General features: G+C 41.6%; 1 protein-coding gene across 5 annotated transcripts in view; it reads left to right on the top strand.

The window, feature by feature from the left end:
• The window catches only part of RASGRF2 (Ras protein specific guanine nucleotide releasing factor 2), a 240,895-nt gene that overhangs the window by 46,242 nt on the left and 167,241 nt on the right, over window positions 1–27,412 (top strand). For 4 of the 5 annotated variants that reach the window (XM_033409052.2, XM_004281652.3, XM_049707660.1 and 1 more), the window contains exon 2: window positions 22,405–22,511. In XM_033409052.2, coding sequence (XP_033264943.1) covers window positions 22,405–22,511 — 107 coding nt within the window. Of the gene's footprint in view, window positions 1–22,404; window positions 22,512–27,412 lie in introns of those variants that run through there. The other variant, XM_033409054.2, reaches the window with a different exon arrangement.

Below are 27,412 nucleotides of genomic sequence, written 5' to 3'. Positions count from 1 at the left end.
AATTTCCAGTTATAGTTTCACGAATGGGGCCACTCAGTTGCTGGAATTGTGGTGTGAGTGTTGTTTGTTGTTGAGTAGCTGACTATCATGCCCGTCAGATGCAGCCTTGTGTCAACCTTGGCAAACATGGAGTAAAGATCCCTAAAGAAGATCTAAAAACAAGTTAAAAAAAAACCCCCAAACTATTCATATCTTTTGTCCACTCGAGAATCTCAATCAACGGACTAACTCAATATTCAAATTAAAAATTTTATGTACCAAAATGTTATGAGGAATAATTGAAAACCTTCTAAATGTTTCAAAAATAAGCAAATAAATTTAAGTAAACTGTAATATATCCTTTCTGTGCAATGCTATACAGGCTTTTATAAATGTTTACCACATTTTAAGTAACATGGAAACATATTTAGGTTATCATGTAACTTGAAAAAAACTGGAGTAACATTGCATATGCAGCATGAGCTCAACTATATTAAACTGGCTTTTAGAAAATAGAATGTATTGGGCTTCCCTGGTGGCACAGTGGTTGAGAGTCCGCCTGCCGAGGCAGGGGACACGGGTTCGTGCCCCGGTCCAGGAAGATCCCACGTGCCGTGGAGCGGCTGGGCCCGTGAGCCATGGCCGCTGAGCCTGCGCGTCCGGAGCCTGTGCTCCGCAACGGGAGAGGCCACAACAGTGAGAGGCCCGCGTACCGCAAAAAAAAAAAAAAAGAAAAAAGAAAATAGAATGTATTGAAATACATCAAAGTTTAACAATGATTGTCTTTGGGTGATGTTGGGATTATGGATAAATTTCCCCCTCTAATTTTGCTTCTCTATATTTTCTGTATTTATATGATTAATGTGATTATTTTCATGTGCAAAAAATAAACTTTTTCAAAAGGGGTAAATAATGTACATAGGTGGTAGACAAAAGCCGTGGCATTTGGCTTGTATTTTCACAATGAAAAAAAGAATCAAATGCATAAGGCATAGGCTGAATTACTTGCTATGTCTTCCTCAAAGAGAAATTAGAGTGTGGCATAAACTAAATTAAAGACACCCTGCTTTGGGGAATTTGGGAGAGGTTTAGCTTTCTGAGGAGTTTTTGGAGAAGCAGCAACAATATAAAGCCGTAGCTAATGAACATGTGCATGTGTGAATTTTCTTTTCCACGACTGAAGTTTGGTATTCTTAGCCATTCTGATTGTGGAGATTTGAGATTGTCGTTTTCTTTTAAATGTCTGACAGCCATAAGCTTTCAGCTATCAACAGATGAGGTGACAATGTATTTTTAATATTAAAAGTCTTTTTTGGGGGAAGAGGCCCAGCAAAACCATCATTAATAGTTCACATTCAGAAAACATTTTGAGCTCCCTTCCTAATCCCGCTCCTTTGGTATTTAATAGCCAGGCATGTCCACCAGATGTGCTCCAAGTCCTTTTATTTACATAAATGTTTCCAGCAATTCATCGTACATTTTTCTGCTTATAAGTAAATGCATACCATATAGGCCTCTTTTTTACGTTGCGATGCTGTAGCATTATTTGTTTTGTTTTAAAGCAGGAAAATGTCTAATTGACCCTGAGTATTTTTCAAATCTTTACCATTCATAGGACTATTTATATTTATGTCTTTGAAGTGTATATGCTCATTATGGCTAATTTGAAAAATGCATAAAGTGTATAAATAAGAAGATAATAATTACTAAGGGGTAACTACTGTTAACATTTTCATTTTTTTCTTCCATTTTTTTCATTAACACTTTTTCATAAATGTTAATTCTGTATTCTCTAGCTTGCTTTTATTGCCTTTCCTATAAATGTTGGTACATGTAGAACTCATTTTTTTAAACTACTTATTCATGGTTTACTATAGTGTATTTAGCTATCCTTTTATTGATAGATATTTAGATTGTGGTCTTTTTCTGCCTCTTAAAACAGTATTGCAATGAACATCTTTGTATGTGCTCTTTGAGTGTTTCTCTAGGAAGTAGAATTACTGGATGATGGGATTTGCTTTTACATTTTCTTCATTTAGTACGTGTTTTCAATATATTTCTTTATCCGTTTACAAACATACATATTATAAATAAATAGATGTTACATATGTTTATTTTTCTTTTAGAGTAAATGGTTAGTTGCATTCCATCTATCGCTCTAAATCCTGCTTTTTTGACTTACTGACCTTTTCCCCTGTCAATGGAAATGTTATAGTGTAACTGAACTTTTACAGCAGATCCTTAGATATGCGGAGATATGACTGTGAATTTGCCTTCTAGCAACCCAACTTTTAAAAAACTTCAAATTTTGTCATTATCTCAAACTTCAGTAAAATTGCAAGAGTAGTACAAAGAACTCCTGTATGTCCTTTACCCAGATTCAGTAGGTATGAATACTTTGCCCCATTTACTTTCTCTCTCTCTCTCTCCCTTTCCATAGGTATAAATTCATAATTTTTCTTTAGTTTATTCATTTGGTTATGGTGGTGTCTGCCAGAGTTCTTCACCAAAGTTGCTTTTTCCTGTATAATTATTAATAGTTTATGGGGAGATTCATACACGTTTATTTGAGTATCAGTAGTTATTTATTTCTTGCTGAATAGTTTTCCATTGTACTAATGTACCACATTATTATTCACCTGTTGAAGGACATTTGAGATTTTGCTAGGCATGGAGGTGCATCAGCCAGATCCCCCTTCAAAGAAAGAGTTGCTACCCAGCTGCAGGGAGTTGGTCAGCAGACAATCTCTAGCTGTCAGCTCCTTCAGAGTCTACTACAGCTGCAGAGAGCTGCCTTGTCCAAGATTACACTCTTCCTGAAGCAGCCCACATTCAGAGACTGAGTGAGGCAGTGGTATAAAGGTCCAACCATTTCAGCCTGTGGTGGGACAACTCTGACACACAATTTTTACTTTTTACCTCCACGGCATCCACCACTGTTACACCAGCACCCCTTTCTCAGCTAATGCCTGTGGCTGTATAGGGGATCCTGTACAACTCAATGAAGGAAAAGGGAAAAGCCCAAGCTTGGGTTGCGGATGGGTCAGCTCCAAATGGCCTTGAAAGACTGTGATGAGAAGTTCTCCCAATGGGTAGACTATCAGACTGTGCCCCTGATCATCCACTTTGTGTGGGAAGAGAAGTCGTCTGAGACTCAAACATATACAAACTTATGGGAAGTGGTGAATGTTCTGGCTGGCATCAAAGACCTGGAAGGAAAAGGATTAGAAGTTTGGGGATAGCAAGACCTGAGTAGAAGCATGTGGATGGACAAATAGGAGTGAGCCCCAAGTGCGACAATCTCTGCAGCATCCACTAGAGAGATTTAAAGACTCTGGATTCTCTTCTATTCTATTTTCCTCTGAAGAGTGTTCATTTCTTATTCTAGCAGGCAGTTTACTTGGCACTAAACGACCAAATCGACAAACTGACCAGGCCACTTTATTTCAGATAATGTGTGTCACTGGTCACCCCAGTGCTGATACAATGAGCATATGAACAAAATGACCATTGTGGCAGAGAGGGAGGCTACTCATGGGCCCAGCATAATAAGTTTATTCTTACTAAGACTGATCTAGCTCTTGTTGTGCTAAATGTCCAAACTGACAGCAATAGAGATCAACACTGAGCCTTCATATGGTACCATTTTTGAGGAGATCAACTGTCTTCTTTGTGGCAGGTTTACTACGTTTACCCTTTCTTTTTTTTTTTTTTTTAACATCTTTATTGGGGTATAATTGCTTTACAATGGTGTGTTAGTTTCTGCTTTATAACAAAGTGAATCAGTTATACATATACATATGTTCCCATATCTCTTCCCTCTTGCGTCTCCCTCCCTCCCACCCTCCCTATCCCACCCCTCCAGGCTGTCACAAAGCACCGAGTCAATATCCCTGTGCCATGCGGCTGCTTCCCACTAGCTATCTACCTTACTACGTTTGTTAGTGTGTATATGTCCATGACTCTCTCTCGCCCCGTCACAGCTCACCCTTCCCCCTCCCCATAACCTCAAGTCCGTTCTCTAGGAGGTCTGCGTCTTTATTCCTGCCTTACCCCTAGGTTCTTCATGACATTTTTTTTTCTTAAATTCCATATATATGTGTTAGCGTACGGTATTTGTCTTTTTCTTTCTGACTTACTTCACTCTGTATGACAGACTCTAGGTCTATCCACCTCATTACAAATAGCTCCATTTCGTTTCTTTTTATGGCTGAGGAATATTCCATTGTATATATGTGCCACATCTTCTTTATCCATTCATCCGATGATGGGCACTTAGGTTGTTTCCATCTCCTGGCTATTGTAAATAGAGCTGCAATGAACATTTTGGTACATGACTCTTTTTGAATTTCGGTTTTCTCAGGGTATATGCCCAGTAGTGGGATTGCTGGGTCATATGGTAGTTCTATTTGTAGTTTTTTAAGGAACCTCCATACTGTTCTCCATAGTGGCTGAACCAATTCACATTCCCACCAGCAGTGCAAGAGGGTTCCCTTTTCTCCACACCCTCTCCAGCATTTATTGTTTCTAGATTTTTTGATGATGGCCATTCTAACTGGTGTGAGATGATATCTCATTGTAGTTTTGATTTGCATTTCTCTAATGATTAATGATGTTGAGCATTCTTTCATGTGTTTGTTGGCAGTCTGTATATCTTCTTTGGAGAAATGTCTATTTAGGTCTTCTGCCCATTTTTGGATTGGGTTGTTTGTTTTTTTGTTATTGAGCTGCATGAGCTGCTTGTAAATTTTGGAGATTAATCCTTTGTCGGTTGCTTCATTTACAAATATTTTCTCCCATTCTGAGGGTTGTCTTTTGGTCTTGTTTGTGGTTTCCTTTGCTGTGCAAAAGCTTTGAAGTTTCATTAGGTCCCATTTGTTTATTTTTGTTTTTATTTCCATTACTCTAGGAGGTGGGTCAGAAAGAATCTTGCTGTGATTTATGTCATAGAGTGTTCTGCCTATGTTTTCCTCTAAGAGTTTGATAGTTTCTGGCCTTATATTTAGGTCTTTAATCCATTTTGAGCTTATTTTTGTGTATGGTGTTAGGTAGTGATCTAATCTCATACTCTTACATGTACCTGTCCAGTTTTCCCAGCACCACTTATTGAAGAGGCTGTCCTTTCTCCACTGTACATTCCTGCCACCTTTATCAAAGATAAGGTGTCCATATGTGCATGGGTTTATCTCTGGGCTTTCTATCCTGTTCCATTGATCTATCTTTCTGTTTTTGTGCCAGTACCATACCGTCTTGATAACTGTAGCTTTGTAGTATAGTCTGAAGTCAGGGAGCCTGATTCCTCCAGTTCCTTTTTTTGTTCTCAAGATTGCTTTGGCTATTCGGGGTCTTTTGTGTTTCCATACAAATTGCGAAATTTTTTGTTCTAGTTCTGTGAAAAATGCCAGTGGTAGTTTGATAGGGATTGCATTGAATCTATAGATTGCTTTGGGTAGTAGAGTCATTTTCACAATGTTGATTCTTCCAATCCAAGAACATGGTATATGTCTCCATCTATTTGTATCATCTTTAATTTCTTTCATCAGTGTCTTATAATTTTCTGCATACAGGTCTTTTGTCTCCTTAGGTAGGTTTATTCCTAGATATTTTATTCTTTTTGTCGCAATGGTAAATGGGAGTGTTTTCTTGATTTCACTTTCAGATTTTTCATCATTAGTATATAGGAATGCCAGAGATTTCTGTGCATTAATTTTGTATCCTGCCACTTTACCAAATTCATTGATTAGCTCTAGTAGTTTTCTGGTAGCATCTTTAGGATTCTCTATGTATAGGATCATGTCATCTGCAAACAGTGACAGCTTTACTTCTTCTTTTCCGATTTGGATTCCTTTTATTTCCTTCTCTTCTCTGATTGCTGTGGCTAAAACTTCCAAAACTATGTTGAATAAGAGTGGAGAGAGTGGGCACCCTTGTCTTGTTCCTGATCTTAGTGGAAATGCTTTCAGTTTCTCACCATTGAGGATGATGTTTGCTGTGGGCTTGTCATATATGGCCTTTATTATGTTGAGGAAAGTTCCCTCTGTGCCTACTTTCTGCAGGGTTTTTATCATAAATGGGTGTTGAATTTTGTCAAAAGCTTTCTCTGCATCTATTGAGATGATCATATGGTTTTTCTCCTTCAATTTGTTAATATGGTTTATCACATTGATAGATTTGCGTATATTGAAGAATCCTTGCATTCCTGGAATAAACCCCACTTGATCATGGTGTATGATCCTTTTAATGTGCTGTTGGATTCTGTTTGCTAGTATTTTGTTGAGGATTTTTGCATCTATGTTCATCAGTGATATTGGTCTGTAGTTTTCTTTCTCTGTGACATCCTTGCCTGGTTTTGGTATCAAGGTGATGGTGGCCTCGTAGAAGGAGTTTGGGAGTGTTCCTCCCTCTGCTATATTTTGGAAGAGTTTGAGAAGGATAGGTGTTAGCTCTTCTCTAAATGTTTGATAGAATTCGCCTGTGAAGCCATCTGGTCCTGGGCTTTTCTTTGTTGGAAGATTTTTAATCACAGTTTCAATTTCAGTGCTTGTGATTGGTCTGTTCATATTTTCTATTTCTTCCTGATTCAGTCTTGGCAGGTTGTGCATTTCTAAGAATTTGTCCATTTCTTCCAGATTGTCCATTTTATTGGCATAGAGTTGCTTGTAGTAATCTCTCATGATCTCTTTTATTTCTGCAGTGTCAGTTGTTACCTCTCCATTTTCATTTCTGATTCTATTGATTTGAGTCTTCTCCCTATTTTTCTTGATGAGTCTGGCTAGTGGTTTAATATATTTTGTTTATCTTCTCAAAGAACCAGCTTTTAGTTTTATTGATCTTTGCTATTGTTTCCTTCATTTCTTTTTCATTTATTTCTGATCTGATTTTTATGATTTCTTTCCTTCTGCTAGCTTTGGGGTTTTTTTGTTCTTCTTTCTCTAATTGCTTGAGGTGCAAGGTTAGGTTGTTTATTCGAGATGTTTCCTGCTTCTTAAGGTGGGCTTGTATTGCTATAAACTTCCCCCTTAGAACTGCTTTTGCTGCATCCCACAGGTTTTGGGTCGTTGTGTCTCCATTGTCATTTGTTTCTAGGTATTTTTTGATTTCCTCTTTGATTTCTTCAGTGATCACTTCATTATTAAGTAGTGTATTGTTTAGCCTCCATGTGTTTGTATTTTTTACAGATCTTTTCCTGTAATTGATATCTAGTCTCATGGCGTTGTGGTCAGAAAAGATACTTGATACAATTTCAATTTTCTTAAATTTACCAAGGCTTGATTTGTGACCCAAGATATGATCTATCCTGGAGAATGTTCCATGAGCACTTGAGAAAAATGTGTATTCTGTTGTTTTTGGATGGAGTGTCCTATAAATATCAATTAAGTCCATCTTGTTTAATGTATCATTTAAAGCTTGTGTTTCCTTATTTATTTTCATTTTGGATGATCTGTCCATGGGTGAAAGTGGGGTGTTTAAGTCCCCTACTATGAATGTGTTACTGTCGATTTCCCCTTTTATGGTTGTTAGTATTTGCCTTATGTATTGAGGTGCTCCTATGTTGGGTGCATAAATATTTACAATTGTTATATCTTCTTCTTGGATCGATCCCTTGATCATTATGTAGTGTCCTTCTTTGTCTCTTTTAATAGTCCTTATTTTAAAGTCTATTTTGTCTGATATGAGAATTGCTACTCCAGCTTTCTTTTGGTTTCCATTTGCATGGAATATCTTTTTCCATCCCCTTACTTTCAGTCTGTATGTGTCTCTAGGTCTGAAGTGGGTCTCTTGTAGACAGCATATATAAGGGTCTTGTTTTTGTATCCATTCAGCTAATCTGTGTCTTTTGGTGGGAGCATTTAGTCCATTTACATTTAAGGTAATTATCGATATGTATGTTCCTATTCCCATTTTCTAAATTGTTTTGGGTTCGTTATTATAGGTCTTTTCCTTCTCTTGTGTTTCTTGCCTAGAGAAGATCCTTTAGCATTTGTTGTAAAGCTGGTTTGGTGGTGCTGAACTCTCTCAGCTTTTGCTTGTCTGTAAAGGTTTTAATTTCTCCATCAAATCTGAATGAGATCCTTGCTGGGTAGAGTAGTCTTGGCTGCAGGTTTTTCTCCTTCATCACTTTCAGTATGTCCTGCCACTCCCTTCTGGCTTGTAGGGTTTCTGCTGAGAGATCAGCTGTTAACCTTATGGGGATTCCCTTATGTGTTATTTGTTGTTTTTCCCTTGCTGCTTTTAATATGCTTTCTTTGTATTTAATTTTTGACAGTTTAATTAATATGTGTCTTGGTGTATTTCTCCTTGTATTTATCCTGTATGGGACTCTCTGTGCTTCCTGGACTTGATTAACTATTTCCTTTCCCATATTAGGGAAGTTTTCAACTATAATCTCTTCAAATATCTTTTCAGTCCCTTTCTTTTTCTCTTCTTCTTCTGGAACCCCTATAATTCGAATGTTGGTGCATTTAATGTTGTCCCAGAGGTCTCTGAGACTGTCCTCAGTTCTTTTCATTCTTTTTTCTTTATTCTGCTCTGCAGTAGTTATTTCCACTATTTTATCTTCCAGGTCACTTATCCGTTCTTCTGCCTCAGTTATTCTGCTATTGATCCCATCTAGAGTATTTTTCATTTCATTTATTGTGTTGTTCATCGTTGCTTGTTTCATCTTTAGTTCTTCTAGGTCCTTGTTAACTGATTCTTGCATTTTGTCCATTCTATTGTCCATTCTATCTCCAAGATTTCGGATCAACCTTACTATCATTAGTCTGAATTCTTTTTCAGGTAGACTGCCTATTTCCTCTTCATTTGTTAGGTCTGGTGCATTTTTATCTTGTTCCTTTATCTGCTGTGTGTTTTTCTGTTTTCTCATTTTGCTTATCTTACTGTGTTTGGGGTCTCCTTTTTGCAGGCTGCAGGTTTGTAGTTCCTCCTGTTTTTTATGTCTGTCTCCAGTGGCTAAGGTTGGTTCAGTGGGTTGTGTAGGCTTACTGGTGGAGGGGACTAGTGCCTGTGTTGTGGTGGATGAGGCTGGATCTTGTCTCTCTAGTGGGCAGGTTCACGTCTGGTGGTGTGTTTTGGGGTGTCTGTGGCCTTATTATGATTTTAGGCAGCCTCTCTGCTAATGGGTGGGGTTGTGTTCCTGTTTTGCTAGTTGTTTGGCACAGGTTGTCCAGCACTGTGGCTTGCTGGTCGTTGAGTGAAGCTGGGTGCTGATGTTAAGATGGAGGTCTCTGGGAGATTTTTGCCGTTTGATATTATGTGGAGCTGGGAGGTCTCTTGTGGACCAGTGTCCTGAAGTTGGCTCTCCTACCTCAGAGGCAGAGCCCTGACTCCTGGCTGGAGCACCAAGAGCCTTTCATCCACACGGCTCAGAATAAAAGGGAGAAAAAGTAGAGGGAATTAGTAGAAGTATGAGGAAAGAAAGAAGGAAAGGAGGGAAGGAAGGAGGGAAGGAAGGAAGGAAGGAAGAAAGAAAGAAAGAAGCAAAGAAGGAAAGAAGGCAAGAAGGAACGAAAGGAGGGAGGGAGGGAGGGAGGAAGGAAGGAAGGAGGGAAAGAAGGAAAAACAGAAAGAAAGAAGATACAGTAAAAATAAAATAAAGTATAATAAAGTTTTTGAATTAAAAAATTCTTATTTAGAAAAGAAAAAGAAAAAAAAAAAAGGGACGGATAGAACCTTAGGACAAATGTTGGAAGCAAAGCTATACAGACAAAATCTTACACAGAAGCGTATACATACACCCTCACTAAAAGAGGTAAAGGGGGAAAAATCATAAATCTTGCTGTCAGAGACCACCTCCTCAATTTTGGATGATTCGTTGTCTAAAGGAGGGAAGGAAGGAAGGAAAGAAAGAAAGAAAGAAAGGACGAAGGTAAAGTATAATAACGTTCTTAAAATTAAAATTGATTATTAAGAAAAAAATTTTAAGAAAAAACCATGGACGGATAGAACCCTAGGACAAATGGTGGAAGCAAGACTATACAGACAAGATCTCACACAGAAGCATACACATACACCTTCACACAAAGAGGAATAGGGAAAAAAATCATAGATCTTGCTCCCAAAGTCCACCTCCTTAATTTGGGATGATTGGCTGTCTATTCATGTATTCCACAGATGCAGGGTACATCAAGTTGATTGTGGAGCTTTAACCCGCTGCTTCTGAGGCTGCTGGAGAGATTTCCGTTTCTCTTCTTTGTTCTCACAGCTCACAGGGGCTCAGCTTTGGATTTGGCCCCGCCTCTGCGTGTAGGTCGCTGGAGGGCGTCTGTTTTTTGCTCAGACAGGACGGGGTTAAAGGAGCCGCTGATTCGGGGGTTCTGGCGTACTGAGGCCGGCGGGGAGGGAGGGGCACGGAATGCGGGGCGGGCCTGCGGCGGCAAAGTCCAGCGTGACCCTGCACCAGCCCGAGGCCCGCCGTGCGCTCTCCCGGGGAAGTCGTCCCTGGATCCCGGGAACCCGGCAGTGGCGGGCTGCACAGGCTCCGCGGAAGAGGGGCGTGGAGAGCGACCTGCGCTCGCACACAGGTCCCTTGGTGGCGGCAGCAGCAGCCCCAACGTCTCCCGCCCGCCTCTGGGGTGCGCGCCTCCAGCCGCGGCTTGCGCCCGTCTCTGGAGTCCGCGCCCTCAGCCGCGGCTCGCGCCCGTCTCTGGGGTCCGCGCCCTCAGCCGCGGCTCGCGCCCGTCTCTGGGGTCCGCGCTTTCAGCCGCGGCTCGCGCCCGTCTCTGGATTCCGCGCTTTCAGCCGCAGCTCGCGCCCGTCTCTGGATTCCGCGCTTTCAGCCGCGGCTCGCGCCCGTCTCTGGGGTTCGCGCTTTTAGCCGCGGCTCGCGCCCGTCTCTGGAGTTCCTTTAAGCAGCGCTCTTAAACCCCTCTCCTCACGCACCAGGAAACAAAGAGGGAAGAAAAAGTCTCTTGCCTCTTCGGCAGGTGCAGACTTTTCCCCGGACTCCCTCCCGGCTAGCTGTGGTGCACTAACCCCTTCAGGCTATGTTCAAGCCGCCAACCCCAGTCCTCTCCCTGCGCTCCGTCCGAAACCGAAACCCGAGCCTCAGAGCCTCAGCTCGCAGCCCTGCCCGCCCCGTCGGGGGAGCAGACAAGCCTCTCGGGCTGGTGAGTGCCGGTCGGCACCGATCCTCTGTGCAGGAATCTCCCCGCTTTGCCCTCCGCACCCGTTGCTGCGCACTCCTCCGCGGCTTCGAAGCTCCCCCCTCCGCCTCCCGCAGTCTCCGCCCGCGAAGGGGCTTCCTAGTGTGTGGAAACTTTTCCTCCTTCACAGCTCCCTCCCACTGGTGCAGGTGCCGTCCCTATCCTTTTGTCTCTGTTTATTCTTTTTTTTCTTTTGCCCTACCCAGGTACGTGGGGAGTTTCTTGCCTTTTGGGAGGTCTGAGGTCTTCTGCCAGCATTCAGTAGGTGTTCTGTAGGAGTTGTTCCACGTGTAGATGTATTTCTGGTGTATCTGTGGGGAGGAAGGTGATCTCCGCGTCTTACTCTTCCGCCATCTTCCTGCTCCGACCAGTCACTCGGTTTTGACTGATATGTTCATTATATATTCCCTCCAGAGTGTAAGTTATGTTCCGGAGTCCAGCAGGATCTGCAGCTTGGGGCTTCATGGAAGTCACACCCTTGTTTGGTTCCTTTCTCCTCCCTCCTCTCATGTTTACCCTTTCATTGGAAACAGCAGTCTCTAATCTGCAATTATGTTTATCCATTTAATTTTTTCATTTCAGTTGTTATGCTTTTCATTTCTAAAATTTCCATTTGCTCCTTTTTTAGAATTCCATTTCTTTGCTGAGATTCCCCATCTGTGTTCTCATTATAACTCTCTTTTCCTTTGTCTTTGTCTACATTTTACGTAACTGCTTTGGAGTTCTGTCTGCTAATTTCAACATCTGTGTCATATTTTCTCAGGGTTATGGCCCTAGTTTTCCTGTTGTTTTTTTCCTACTGATCTTTTAGCATATATTGGACATATTGGATAATACATTTTAAAGACTGGATTATGTTGTTTTCCTTTGAAGAATGTTCATTTTTATTCTAGCACACAGCTTACTTGGCAGACTCAATTTCTAGACTCTGTCTTCCTGTGGCGGGTAGTAGCTGAAATCTTTGATCAGTCTTTTCAGTCTTGTAGCTGTTACTTTTCACAGGGTTCCTTGGAATTTTTCCTGTTATGCATAGTTCAGAGGCTAGCCTGAAAATATTCTTACAGAGTGTGATTATTAATCTAATTGCTCAGAGTGTTCCAGTTTAAATATCCCATAATTTAATTTGTCCCCTATTTTTGGACACTTATTATTGTTAGTGATGCTATAAACATTCTTAGACATAAGTCTTTGAATGTATTTTTAATGATTTCATTAGTATCAGAGAATAGCTTAAGTCTGTGATATAAATTGCCAACCATCTCCACAAAGTTTGTAACCATTTTTATTTCAATCAGCACATTACACTTCCTAACTCTGGATTTTATTATTTAAAAAATTGCAATTTGAAAAGATAGTCTTAATGTACTAATATGCATTTCTTTTTCATATTTTCACCTATTTGTGTCAATTTTTGTTTTGTTTGTGGGCAAATGAATATTCTGTTTCTTTTCCCACATTTCTATTAGGATATTTGGCTTTTTCTTATTGATTTAGAAAACTTCTTTATTTATTAAATAAATAAACTAATTAAATTAATTAATTAAATCAATCTTTTTATATTATCCAGTTTTTGATTCATGAGCTATGCATTTGATTATTGTTATTTGATTATCATTATTATTAGGGCTTCCATCTTTGAGGTTTGCTCAATGAATTAAAGTGCTAATAATTATTGCTGAGTAGTTAGCACTTAAAATGTAAAAAATGAAATAAGATTTCAAAGGACTCTTTCTGTCAGTTTTGTATTGTTACGAACCCAATGCTTCTGATTAAAAACCATCAGTGCAACAGTGGTTCTTAGTTGACCTGATAAGTGTAACTGATGATTATCAATATAAACCAGGCACAATGTCATAAAAGACTTTACCTCTTCAAAGGCACTAATTATTTCTTTATTTAGACCTGTATTTCCTTTTACTCCCACTTTGGTAAATTGCCATGCAATAAAAACTGAGATATTGAACAGCAAAATCAGAACGGTGGTCTAACCGTTGTTTATGTGCCTCATCTATTGCATACCTTAATGGTAAAATTCTAGAGTATGTTACAGCTACGAGAGGATTTTGATACTGTGGGATATTAGAGGCCATCTGGTTCTGTTTTCCAAGGGCAGGAATCCCTTTCTAAACACCATTGAGATATGGTCAGCTGGCAGCAGTATCCCATCCCGTTTTTAGAAAGGTCTTCCAAATCTCTCACTTTAACCTTTTATTCCTGTTTGTGCCTTCTGGAGCTACACAGGATAAATCTGAAGTTGGTCTCATTAGACATATTTCCCCTGCCCACTTTTCGGCATAACCATTGTCCCTCTTTGACAGAGCACCTCAAAAAATTTCCTTGCAGCAGCAGGGGAACTCCAGCACTTACTCAAATCTCTTTGTTGAAGTATTCTCTTCTCTGCTAAGTGGGACTAACTAACCTAGGTGTTAACAGCATACATTTTCACTGTACGTACTTTTACACAAATGAGAATATGGTTGGCAAATGGGAAATAAGTAAAACCAATGGTTGAAATGAGAAAGTGATGAAGATGGCATGAAGTAAAAAGGTTTTGGAGGTTTCATGTGAAGTTAGAAGTTCCAGACTAGTTCAGGAGAGGCCAGGATAGAATGGACACTGGAATGGTGCTAAAGTTTAGCTGCCTTGCTGTAGGAGAAGGCTGTGACATTGGTGACTGAATTCACAAGTGTGCTCAGTCGGTGGCTCTAGGCAGACATGAGTTAGATGTCTCTCTTTAAAGATAGTAAGTAAACAGGAGGACTGGGGATGGGGTGAAGCCAGTCACAAAGATCAAATGTTATCGTCAATAACATCTGTCCCTGTCTGGAGTGGTAATATAAGAGAAATGCACTTAAGTGAGAATGTAACAAAACATGAAGAGGAATCATTGCCTTTTCCTGTGAGTCAGGGATGATGACTTAAGCCACCATGTATCATGCTTCCTTTTTCATAAATTTCAGTATAACTGGTGATTTATGGGAGCTCAGATCCCTTGGTTGCTGAAAGTTTCTCTGTTGCAATTTTTATATGATGATCTTTCAAAGATTTGAAGTGCATCCAAATATATCAAGTTCTTTTAGCCATTCTTAAAATGACAGGCTTTCTGACCCCTTGGCACAGTTTAATTTGCCTCACTTCTCTCTGAAATTTGGAAGCCAGACACAATGTATTTTTCCTGTTGTGGTAGAAAACCACAGTAGGAGGCAGTCAAACTCTTACTCCTTAAGCTGGATTCTAAGTTCAATTCCTGTCCATTTAAATATGTTTAATAGAAGAATACATTCTGAGGCAGTTCTTAAATGCTGATATTGTAGCATAGTGTGGATTTTATGCATGTTAATACTCTGCTCTATTCATAGTTTCAAGTTTACAGTCTGTGTGTTGGCTTCTGTTGGGACAAATCATTTAGCAAATTCTTGCATGTCATTGAAAATTCAAAATGCAGCTCTTCTCTAAGCCTTTGGGAAAATTAGAAATCTTTTCATCATGACTGTCAAACAACCACACCAAAAAAAAAAATCCACAAGAACAAAACAACCAACAACCACCATAATAAAAACAGTATGATCTCTTCTTAATTACCAGGTACCCAGTGTGCTGGTTTATAATTTTAATACATCGTTTTTTTCCCCCATGCACTATTATCTGAGGAAAGCAGTGGGGAGAAGGCAGGAGGAACACTTGAATTACCCAGTTTTGCAGAGCTGGAATAAGTGCGGTGTCCGAGGCAGACTCGAGGTGACTGCTCTCCCGGTGAGATCTGACAGTTCTACCACCACAGGAATGACAAGACACACTTCATGCTTTTCAAGACACTTTGATGTGTGTTATTGCATTTTATCTTCACCTTGGGGTTAGTAGGAGAGGTGGCCTTGTCTTCACTTCGCCCAAGAACAAACAGCACGAGAGGAATTTGCCAGAGTTCACACTCAGAATCCTGATGTCCCTCCTACTAGCCTCGGGCACCTTCTGTGGAACCACACTGCTTGCTCAGATGCGACATGAATCTGTGAAGTCGGCTTGTACTGAAGTGAATATGCCCATGGCAAGACCTCTGAATCTCAGAGTTGAAAAGAAAGTGAACCAGTGGGGAGGGGGAAAGCCTTCAGCACCTTAAGTCTTTGTTCTTAAGAAGGAACAAAGGAAGGAAGTAGGAGGAGATTTGAAGTAGTAGGAGGAAGTAGTTGGGAGATTTGACATATGTTTTAACAATAAAGAATGAGCTTCAGGGACTTCCTTGGTAGCGCAGTGGTTGGAAATCTGCCTGCCAGTGGTTGGGAATCTGCCTCCCTGGTCCGGGAGGATCCCACATGCCACAGAGCAACTAAGCCCACACACCACAACTACTGAGCCTGTGCTCTAGAGCCCGCGAGCCATGACTACTGAAGCCTGCATGCCTAGAGTCTGTGCTCCACAACGGGAGAGGCCACCGCAATGAGAAGCCCGCGCACCACCACAACTAGAGAAAGCCTGCACACAGCAATGAGGACCAAATAAATAAATAGATAAACCAATGAATTAAAAAAAAATGAATGAGCTTCAGTGTGTAACCATGATATGAAAAGATGGAGTCTATGAAGTAGTTGGAAAATACGGTCTCCTTTAATTTACACAGAGTCATCTTTGGAGCTAAAAGTACCCATGAGATAGAGTTGTGGTCAAGAAATGATCCCACTATATAAAAACAGTCCCTGAGGCAGGAGAGTGAAATGATTTCTCTTCCAGAGACCAATGGTGCTGGGTCCAGGATATAATGCTTTAGGCTTTTCTTCTTCAGTGTGTGCCCCATCAGCTGGCACAGTGGTGACCAGGTGCAGTGGGCAGAGAAGTCCCTTGCAAGTAACACTTCAATGGCAGGAAATACAAAAGAGTAGGAATGCCAGGAGGAGGAGGGGAGGGGATGGTATCAAAAAACATGACGTATTTCCCCTTTTTTTATGCCCACCTGAATGTTATTTTCAGTCTGTCTTCTCTTATCTCTCTCTCACACACTGCCAGGTCAGTGGCAGCAAATCAGATTTAGAGCGATCTGTCTTTGCCTCTAGGGCTCAGGGGTGGGATACTTTTCTCTTACAGAGGGCCAGTCACATACTAGGAACATTAATTGAAGTTCCTGTGAATGGTAAAGATAGTTATCAGTTTGGGTGAAGTTAAACTCCTAGGAGTGAAAATTAGTATAAGGGCCCATAAAGCTCAGTTTCGTCAAATGTATCAAATGTTTAAAATGCATTTCACTTCCACTCTACAAGCAGTTACAGAAAGAAGAAGGGGAGAAGGGAGAAAGAGCAGGAGGTAATCAATCATAGCAAGATTAACATGAGCACAGAGTTTGTTATTGCCTGGGAGATGCACCTAGACTGGAGAAGTGCTGTCCATGGTTTTCATCCATCTCCACATCCAGGGACACTTGGAGTCTCCCTTCTGACTGACGTGGATGGTCATAGCAACGCATGGGGCTGCTGCAGGAGGAATGTGCTCCGGGCTGCAGAGGGCCACTCGGTAGCGTTATTCACATTCCTGGGGACTAGGAAGGCCAGACCCCAAGGCCCGGTGGGGTTTGAGAGCTCCTCCTGGCTTTAGAGCCATGCTGTGGTCCCAGAGGCACTCCACTCCAGGCTGCTCTGTTCTCATGATCATTAGCCCCATGTGTGTAGGTCACCAAGCTGGGAACATTTGGAAGACATCCATCTTTTTTTTTTTAATCCCATCCAGTGTCTGACTCGCAGGGTCAGAAATGTGGCCTCTGGAGAGGAGACCATAGCAAGTTCTGCAGGGCCTCCCAGACAGGAGCCAAGTGTGGGAAGAGGATTCGAGGAGGATTTTCTGCCTCAAAGGCTGCAGAGAGCATTGGTTTTAGTTCTCTTAATCTGAAACTGAAAAATGTCAACAACATATGTAATAATTTAAAACCCTAAAGTACCATCAAAATAATAATACATATGGCACAGCAGTTCTTTTTAAAAGAGATTATTTTTTCTGCCAAATACTTTAAGAAAACCCACAGTGGTTTTTAATCTTCTTTTGAACATCATTGATTTGACCAACATCATTTACTTTTTCTGGGTATATAAGTAGTATTATAAAGACCTAGACATAGTTTTGAAAATGGATACTATCTTTATCGCTGATTATATAGTTATATGTGTTTATTATAAATGACTCAATTTGAAAATGGAATGAGCATGTTTTTGTTGGCTACATAGCTTTATGTCTTTATGGTAAATGATTCAAACAATACAGAAATGTAGAATGTGGAAGTGGTCCTATAATACCATCCTCCAGCAACCGCCACTGTTTTAGCTATAAACTTGTTAACTTGCAGAAGCCTGAGGACCAGAGTTTTAAGTGAGCTTGTGTTCTCATATTGGGTTACATTTGTTCTTTCTGCAAAAACACATAGCATAAACAGCAGCAAACCCATTATAATAAAAACCAGACAATTGAAAAATGAAAATTCATATAAAGCTTCAATAGATACCAATGAGACCCTGAACATTTACATTTCATAGATCTGTTCATTATGCTGTCTTTCTGGCATTTTATGGTTATTGTAGGTAAGAGGTAAGACCCTTTGGTGAATCTGCCAACCTACAGTATCTGTTCTTATTGCTTGTCTAGGGGGTTGTAAAGAACATCATAATGTTCTGTTTTCTGTCTTATAAAAATATGTATTTGGTAGCTTTCGGGACCTTTCTGAATCTTTTCTCTGGATGTCTACCTGGATGTGATTATATAGTCATGAAATTGTCATGTGTGGCTGTTTGAAGCAAATTTATTAGGTTAACTATACCTCATGTTTCTTTACTGATGATCATTTATTCACCAAACATTATTGAGGGATTTGTGTGTGCCCAGCACAGTGCTAAGATCAAGGGTACAAAGGGACAAGTCCTGCAAGGAAGAGAGACACATGCATGGACAACTCTAAGGTGATGTGAGAACAATGTGCATGGGGTTATTGCCAGAGGAGAGAGGGACTCCTTTTTGCCAGAAGGTGCCTGGGAAAGATTCTTAGCAGAATTGATGGTTCGTGACATGAGTCATGAAAGTTCAATAAGAGTGTGTAGGTGGAGAAGGGACTGGAGATGAAGAAAGTCAAGACAGAGATGCACTGAGGCGGAAGGGAATTAACATTTGTTAAGTGCCTTCTGGGTGCAGGCACTGCATGTCAGCTAATCAATCCTGTAAGGTCTCTTTCCTCTCTATCCTCTCATTGACCAGGGGAAACTCAGTCTCAGAAAGGTTGCATGACCTGCCCAAGGTCTCAGAGTTACCACTTGGAGGACTCAGGATTCGCACCCAGGTTTGGTGACTCTGGAGACCATACTCTGTCAGTAGCATGAGGCTGAGGAAACAGCTTGTCTGTCTTCTTGGGGGAGTGATGGGTTGATTGGCTGGAGTGTGGTGTACTTTGTAGGAAAGAAGCAGAAATGAGGTTAAAAATGGAGAATGGGGCCAGTTGGTGTGGGTGTTTGAGAATACCAGCGAGGGTTTGTAAGCGGATACGAAAGCTCAGATTTATCTTTTAGGAAGAGAACTCTGGCCACCTTGTTTGGGCTGGAGGGAGCTGGGTAAGACTGCGGACAGGGTTGTAGAGTTACCCTCACTGCACTTAGATGTTCAAAAACATTTTTTTCCTTAAAGTTGACCAGACTTTCTCCTTAAGACCCCTTCCCCACTTAGTAAGTGGAGAAAAGAGAACCTGCATTTAGCTGAGAGTAGTAAATTCAGTCTGCTCCAGTCATGTAAAAAGCAATGCATTCTCTCTTCTGTGCCTCACGAAGATGGTGTCTCAGTAAGTGGGGAGTCCCATGCCCTTGAGGTTGTATGTGTGTGTTTATCAGAGGTTGGGGGGCGGTCCTTGCTGGTGCTGACTGGGGTCTGGTGTTGTCCTGGCTCTGCCTTGGTCATCTGTTGCTAAAGTGTATGGCTGCTGTAACTTGCGGTCATGCGCTCTCAGGTCAGTCAGGGTCCAGGTGTCCGTTTTGCTTACACGGCCACACCTTGGCTCTTACTGGGGCTGCATAGCCCACCGCCCACCCCCCCCGTGAGGTCTGATAGCCCCCTTCCCTCTACAGTCCTCCATGGTACCCTCAGGGACATCATACCACTTGAATACTCAGGGGGCTCTGGATAGCTAAACTCAAAACTTAGGCCCTGTCTTTACCTAACCGCTGTGACACAGTTTTACTGATTTACATGATACGGTCATTACCCATGGGGTCACCACCCCACGTTGTCATGAGGGTGGGAGTGGGGCAAGAGAACATCACATGAGATGACATCCTCTGTTGCTCCAAAAGGAAAGTGGTATGGAAGTTCCTCGGCTTTTGGCTTTGTCATCAACCCTTCTAGGTCCTCAACCTTCTCTGAGATTTTAGGCTCAAGTGGGGAGAAGCTGTACCATATGTGTCTCTGCTGCCTTCCGCCTTCTTACCCACATCCACCACTACTTCTCTTCCACATTTCTTCTTGTGTTCTCAACTCACTGGGACCTCCCCTAGGTCATCCAGTCCTACTTCCAGAGAGGCCATTAACCTCCCACTTTGGGCTGTAATAGCAGCTGAGATGTAACGAAGGAGAGAGACCAGCTATAAGATAAAGCAGTCTCAGTTGGAAAGTATTTCAAAGTTGTCATATCTGTCATCTTCATCTGTGATAAAGCTGTTACAGTAATCTAGGTGAGGGATAATAAAAGCCAGAAGAGAGTCTTAGGAGGGAGCATTGGTGACACCCAATGTGGGGCTGATAAGAGGGAGAAGTTGAGGGTGGCTTTGGGGTTCCTAGCTGGGACAACTGTTGGACAAAGACGTACTTGACAGAGAAAACACAAGTGGAGAAGGAATAGCTGCGAGGGCAGCAGGTACAAGGAGGAGCATTAGGAGGTGGGAGGGAGGGAGGGAAGGTAATGAGTGAGTTCAGGTTTAGACTTGATTGAAATGCTGGCTAATGGCACAAATATGGGGGCGGGCACTGGGAGAGCATCTGCCTGGAGAAATGTATTTGGGAATAGGTGAACCTATCCAAGGAGAAAAAGAAGGGAAGCTCACTGCCATTGTAGATGTTGAATTTAAAGACATAAACAAGGTCATCACTGTTTTAATTCTTCCTTGCACTTCGCGATGACCCAGTACTTTGGAACTTCCCCTTCTAGTTTCCTGCAGTGGGGCAGGTCAGAGGTCACGGAGTACCATCAAGGGTGTCTGCTGATGCTTTTGATCGCCAAGGGGACCCCTAAAGCCCCAGGTCTGACACATAGATCCATGGTATACTGAGTTCATATCAGAACGAGGCCAGAATACACAAAGAAAACTTTTTGATGAATGGCTTAAGTTGAATAATTTGCAGGTACATGTAGAGGCAGTGTTTGAGTATTTGTGGTTGAGCTGAATTTGAACTCCTGGAAACGTAACCTGTACTTCTCAAAACTTTTTCCATCATTGTCATGCCTGAGACATAGTCTAACCTTTGGATGTACTCTGCTAATATAATTACCTTGCTGTCTTTTAAAGGTGGCTTTTAATTGGGTTCCCGAGCAGCAGCTGCTGTTGAGGTGCTGGTTGCAGCCTTTCAATATCAGGTTCATTAAATGTTTCCTCTTCCTGGACGGGGCATCTGGCCTTTGGCTGGTAACCAGCTGTTGCTGAAATGCCATCACTTATAGGATTGCCCTTTAAGCCACTGATCTGTTATTTTGTTGAGTTTCGACTCCTTTCCTCTCAAATTTAAATGGAGCTTTATTGAATACAGTGCTAAAGTCAATTCTTCCCATTCTTAGTGGCCTTTTCATCAGATTATTTCCCCCTAGTTCATAGCATTTAGTCCTCTGGCTGTTCGAGAGGTTTAAGAATTAAAGACAGCTTGTCATTTACGGGGCTAAGGACTGTCCTTGGGGAGGTGCGGTGGATTATCTCACAGACATGTCCTCCGTTGACTGATGGTTTATGCACAAGTAACACGAGGTCTCTTAGCCAGTTTTTTTCCTTTTTTGTAAAAATGTGCCAAAAATTCTAGGATCTTTAAGAATTTATCTCTAGGATTATTGTCCTGAAGGTTTTTTAATTGAAGTTATAGTTGATTTACAATATTATGTTAGTTTTGGTGTATATCATAGTGATTCAATGTTTTTTATAGACTAAAAGCTTTTGTCCTGAAGGTTTTTAATTCATTTGAAGAAAATGAGTATGTAACAGTCACGTTGAATAAAGAGAAATTTGGGGGTAGGGTGGGAAGGTGGGACAACAGAAAAAACTCAGGTTTTGTCTTTGGTTTTCTGTCTCAGAGCAGCTATGTGGGGCTGGTCCTTTTTGTGCCCCAGGATGAAGTCTTGAGCAGGCCCAGTGTATTTGCTGATAATTCTCATAAAATCAAAAGTTCTCCAGTCATATTTCCTTCCCAGACAGTCTCAGCTGGGTATTAATATGTCTAGCCTCAAATAGACTGGTTTAAAGTGACAGCTTCTCCTGTCCCTAGCTCAGACTCTAGATTCACTTTTGTCAAATTCCACCCAAAGAAAACCTATTGGTAATTTTATTAGAATACATAGAAATTATAGATTAATTTACTCTTTAGAGGTGGTAAACTTATTTTCTTAGGTTCGTCATTTATATTTCTTTGCTATTGCAAATGCTGTGTTTTCAAAATTGTTTCCTATTTGTTGATGTTGTATCAAAGTGCAATAAATTTTCGTGTATTGATTTTATATTCAACAATTTTGAGGGATGTTCTTATTTAATAGTTTTTCAATGAATTTTTAATGTAGACACATCATCTGTGCAAAATGACTTTTCCCCCTTGTTTTCCATTTCTTTTTTCCTTTATTTTTCTATGCTGCCCTCCAGACAGAATTGGTAAATACAAGTGGTGATAATCGCCATTTTTTCTTATTTTTGATTTTAGAAGGGTTGCTTGTAATAGTTCACCATTAGCTAAAATGTTTGTAGTAAGTTTCTGCTTGATATCATTTATCAGGTTCAGAAATTTCACTTTGGAGTTTGCAAAGAATTCTAATCGAGTGTTTGTGTAGAATTTTATCAAATACCTTTTCTGTATCTGAGATATTGTGAGTTGAATCTTACTGAGGGGTGTTAAGATGCATCCTATGGTATCTTCTAGGTAGAAAGTCATTGCCAAGTGGGCTGGGAGTGTCATTACACTTTGAAATATGATTTACGTAATGCTGATGCATTTTGTAAACATATAGCCTTTGTAGGGAAATATCATGTTGTTATGCTGTTATGCCTGAAAAATAAAACATAACTTTGTTTGTTTTTCTTTCCAGTATTACTTTACTGTTCTTTTTGGCCACGAAGGTCAGAAACCACTAGAGCTGCGCTGTGAGGAGGAGCAGGACGGTAAAGAGTGGATGGAGGCCATTCACCAAGCCAGGTATGGGCGCAAATCCTCTATGTGACACTGGATTGTCTGAGTCTTGCCTGGGGGTTTCACCATCAGCGGTAGTTTTGGATGAACTTGCAATTCCAAGATGGGTTTCCCCTTGGTTCCTCCTCCTTAGTCATGTGTGAGATGATTCTTTGCACTTCCTGTGGATATATTCTGGCTAAAGATTAAGGTAAAAGATAAAACAATAATAATGATAATTACTGAACATAGGATTTGTGCCTCTGTGCCAGGCACTGTTCTAAGTTTTCCTGAATTAAGGAATTTGTTAAATGTTGTTTTTTTTGGCGGTACGCGGGCCTCTCACTGTTGCGGCCTCTCTCGTTGCGGAGCAACAGGCTCCGGACGGGCAGGCTCAGCGGCCATGGCTCACGGGCCCAGCTGCTCTGCGGCATGTGGGGTCTTCTTGGACCGGGGCATGAACCCGCGTCCCCTGCATCGGCAGGTGGACTCTCAACCACTGCACCACCAGGGAAGCCCTGTGCCTCAGCTTTATCCTCTGACAAATGAGGATGAAAATGTTAAATGTTTTGATTCACTTATACTCTCAACAGTCTGTGAGAGATGTGTCAGAATTACCCTCTCTTGCACAGATAAGGAAACTGAGGCCTGGGAGCTTAGCTTGCTTGCTTGAGACCACACAGCTAGTGAGTGGCAGAGCTGGGATACGGACCCAGCTGAGCCTGCATTTGTAAACCTTGCCCTGTGCAACCTGGTTATCGAGAAAGGGGACGCCAACCGCCATCTAGGCAAAGAGAAGAGTGTGCTTTGTCTTCCTCCTAAAAAATACCAGGAAGGTGGAAATAAGCACTCTTGGCCTCAAACGAGAATGAAGAATCCAAAAGAGATGCAGGCAGACCCCTCTTTTTTATTTTTCATATTCAGTTCTGAAGTCCTGTCCATTTTTGCTTTGAATGGCTCCCAAACTTGCTGCTTTTTGCCTGTCCCTGCCCTAACCCAGGCTCTCCTCACTCCATGACTCCCTGCTCGCATCCTCAGTGTTTCAGTGGCAAAACTTAGGCTTTTTCTTTGCCAGACATGCCTCCCCCACCTTCTCCTATAGGTCTATTCACGTCTGTCTCTGACACCCACTCCCGGACACTTGCCCCCCGCAAGCCAGTGCTCACTGGCCCCCCGCTCCAAGTGGCCTCAGCGCTTGCTTTACTACATGTGGAATATTTAACAACTTAGTACAACGTAGGTTAATTTTTACATATTTCACGTGTGTGATTTCTGTTTCCTGGGCTGGACTGTATGTACCATGAGAGGAGGAGGGTGAGGACACATTCATTGCTGAATGCAGCACAGTGCTAATTATGTAGTCATTAGGAAATGTTTTCAGATCGATTATAAAGCACGTAAGGTGTCCCGAGTTTAGGCTGTCCTTTGAGCCCTGGAGACTTTTTTCCTCTCCCCTCCTATCCTCTCCCCTCTTCTTTCTTCAGCTACTGTATATTGACCACCTTGCTCTGTGGCAAGCAGCATGCTAAATGCTTTACATACTTATCTTTCTTTTTTTATTCCTCACAACTACCCAGTAGGGTATTATTAATTCCGTTTTACAGATGAGAAAATGAAGATTCATGATGCTTAAGCAGAGTGGCCAAGTCTAACACAAAGTTGTTAAATGGCAGGACTGGGATCAAACTGAGGTCCCTCTGACTCCGGAACCTTTAACCAGTGTTCTATATTGTAACGTTCTTCATTATCATCTCTTCTTCTCTTCCATCTTTCCCTCTTCTGTTTCTTTTTCTCTTCCTCTAATTCAAAGATGAAAATGGATTAATGTCAGGTCAGGGTTGAGAGTAGGTGTTATTCGCAAAAGATTTCAGTTCCTTTTCTTTCCTCCCCTGCAAAATATTTCTCTGAGATGCACAGGGTCGGCGACCAAATGCTGCTCTCCAAGGTGGGCCCCGGTGCAGCTTGCCACCATCATGATCCAGGCACACCGTTCAGCTGTCTTCACTCTCAGTGTCTCTGTCTGAGAGTTTTGCTCAGACTTAGGACTAATGCAGACTGACTCACTGTAGAAAGAAAAGTCAGGTCTTCAAAGGTGAAAGAAGTATCAAGTTGGCCACGTAGAGCCCTTGGGTTATTTCCAGACACAATCGTTGTGACCACTTCTATTCCTTTTTACCTGGGAGTTAAAAGGAAGTAAATAATTTAAAACACGTGTATTTGCCCATTTTTTTTCTTTCCAGAAGAGCCAAGTACCATTAGTAGCCTAAATGCCTTTGTAGTTGCCAAGCAAATATTGTGGTGAACCAAATAGAGTATGAATTACTTTAAAATGGTAAAATTTCAAGTAAGGGGTTTTTTTGGTATACCAAGAAAACTTTGTCATGTATGTGGAAGTAGGTCAGTAGCAATTTGGTGTTGACTTCTCAATCCAGGGCTCACATGATCTTGTCAGGAAACAAATGTTTTAGAAACCACTTTAGTGGTTTAGGTAATTGAATGGTAAAAATTCTCTTCTCTTTTAGATTTGAAGATTTGGTTAATAATTGATCTTTTTTCTTGAGGTCCTGACTTTTGGTACATTAGAATTGCTCTTCCTTTATCTTGAGGTCCAGGACTGGGTTATTTGATGACTTCCTTTTAATTTGACTGCCTTATACCTGAGTTCTTATACTTGACTTATTACATTGAGATGCTTCTTAAATTTTTGTTTTCTAAATCACAGGAGATAATAACTTTTTCATTTATGTTTCATTGAGTCAAGTTTTCGGTATAAACTTGTTGGTCTGTGAAATTCATCCTGATTTTGTTCATATATTAGCAGAGCCAGAAAGTTAATGAAGCTCATTCAGAGAAAGGATTTGTCAACCGTTTTTGCTTGGCATTGTGCTAATTAAACAACTGGTTGGTTGACTGAACATTTTACCTTTAGAGGACAGTCTGATGGCATTACTTTGGTATTACTGCCTTTTGAGTAGAAAATGCTCAATAATTATGGGTTTATTGATCCCTCTTTTTAAGTCTGAACTTTTGATGAACTGATGACTGTTTTAGCCTGAGGCTAGTTCTTTTCTGAGCTGCAGATCCTACGTAGAAACAGGGACTGCTCAGAATCCTTCTCTTGGTCACTGCTCTTTTCCTGAGGTGTTTCTCAGTACTGGACTGGATGTTCTTTCTTTGGTGCCATGAAAATCACATTCTTGAGGCTGGCTTTTGTACCTCAGAGCCGAATTAACTTGCCCCTCTTTGCCTTCAGAGGACCTTTAAGTCATTTCCTGGCATGTCAGATTGCATGTTTTCTTCCTTAGATCTGGCCCAGGAAAACATCTTTTTGGAAATTAACATTCTTATTTTGAAGATTTGACCTGGTCTAGGAAGCTTTTTCTCCAGTTTTGCTCAAAGTTGGTTGATATTATATTTCTAGAAACTGGCACATTTAAAATATCATTTCATCGTGTATTACTGGCACCGACCAGTTCATGGGAAGCTGCTAGCAAGGCTCAGTGTTGCTTTTGTCGGGATGAGGTGAGGCCAGAGTATTTTAATAGTAATGAAGTCCGTGCTTGTTCTATAAGTGGTTTGCTGGTTGGGTATGGAACTTTGGACATTTCCAGTAGCCTGATGTTTCTTTGTTCTCTTGCCATATCTGTCCATCATGGTTGATTTAGTTGTAGACATTAGGACAGTCAAAAACACTGACCCAGTTGATTGTGGGTCTTTAGGGCTCATTGGCTGACAAGACAATGTCCACAGCTCTTTTACCCACGTTTTGTCTTCTGGAGCCCTGATCAAACGAAGCCTCGGAAGTTAGAAGGTAGACATGGCTTGGAAGAGGATCCAGATGTACAAGAGGTACCAAGGATCTTCCCATTCTGGCCTAAGCATAAGACCTGAAGGACCTGGTCTGTGACAGTCGGGAAGAGAGGTAGGTGGAAAGTATTCCAGAGTTGTAGGGGGTAGACTTCAAAGGACCTTGTGACCACCTGGATGTGGGCCATATTAGACCAGGGTGGTATCTAACATGTCTCTCAGGTCCCTAGCTTGGATGGTGTCACTCCCTGGGAGGACATGTGATGAATGAGAGCAGGTCTGTGGGGCAGGGCGATGAGCCCTGCCCAGGAAGGGCTTCTGCAGGGAATTGGAGGGTATGACTGCCTGGAAGGGGCAATGGGGAACTGTGCAATACTGATGGGTCTTCTTGCCCCTTGGTATGTCAGGTATGGGAGAATGAGTAACAGGGGCTGCTAGAGAAGTCAGGTGTGTCCTGAGGGGAGAGCTGGCTCGGGGTTTCTACCAAGACTGAGGTCAGGGGAGGGCTTGTGAAACATTGGAGTCATGGGGAATGTGGTGCCTGGTGTTGCACACCATGGGGTGTATGTGGCTTTGCTCACCTGCAGAGCTATGCCTCATGCTCTCAGTGTTTGAGATGTTTAGCCTGCTTTGCAACGTTTCCAACTGAAACTCAGCGCCCTCCCTCAATGCTCTCTCCTCCCTTTGGTATGTGCCTGTGGCAGGTGGCTCTTAGGGTTTCCTTCGTGGGGAGCATATTTGCAAGAGAGAAAGGAATCGGGCATATGCCTCCATTCCATAAAGCTCATGTTGCATTTAGTTTGCCTAGGGCTTGACGTAGCCCTTTCCTTCACCCTGTCAGTTCTGAACTTGATGAGCAGAGAGACTTAATCCTCCAGTTAAGATTTTCAATTAAGGCTTGTCCTCTTGTCCACTAAAGAAAGCTCTAATCCAGCCTCTTGGGTCTGTTTTTATCTATAGTCCTTTTGATTACACGTGCCTCAGGTGACCTGTTGTCCATATTGCCCCTTCTTTCTCTCTCAATCTCTTCACCCCTCCCTCCAACACACACACACACACACACACACACACACACACACACCATGGTAATTGTCCCAAACACCTAATGCTTGTAACCTCAT

This window comes from Orcinus orca, chromosome 3 (genome assembly GCF_937001465.1).
Source record: "Orcinus orca chromosome 3, mOrcOrc1.1, whole genome shotgun sequence".
Lineage (NCBI taxonomy): Eukaryota > Metazoa > Chordata > Mammalia > Artiodactyla > Delphinidae > Orcinus > Orcinus orca.
Note: the sequence above shows the minus strand (reverse complement) of the source record. Positions and strands in the feature narration are given on the sequence as shown.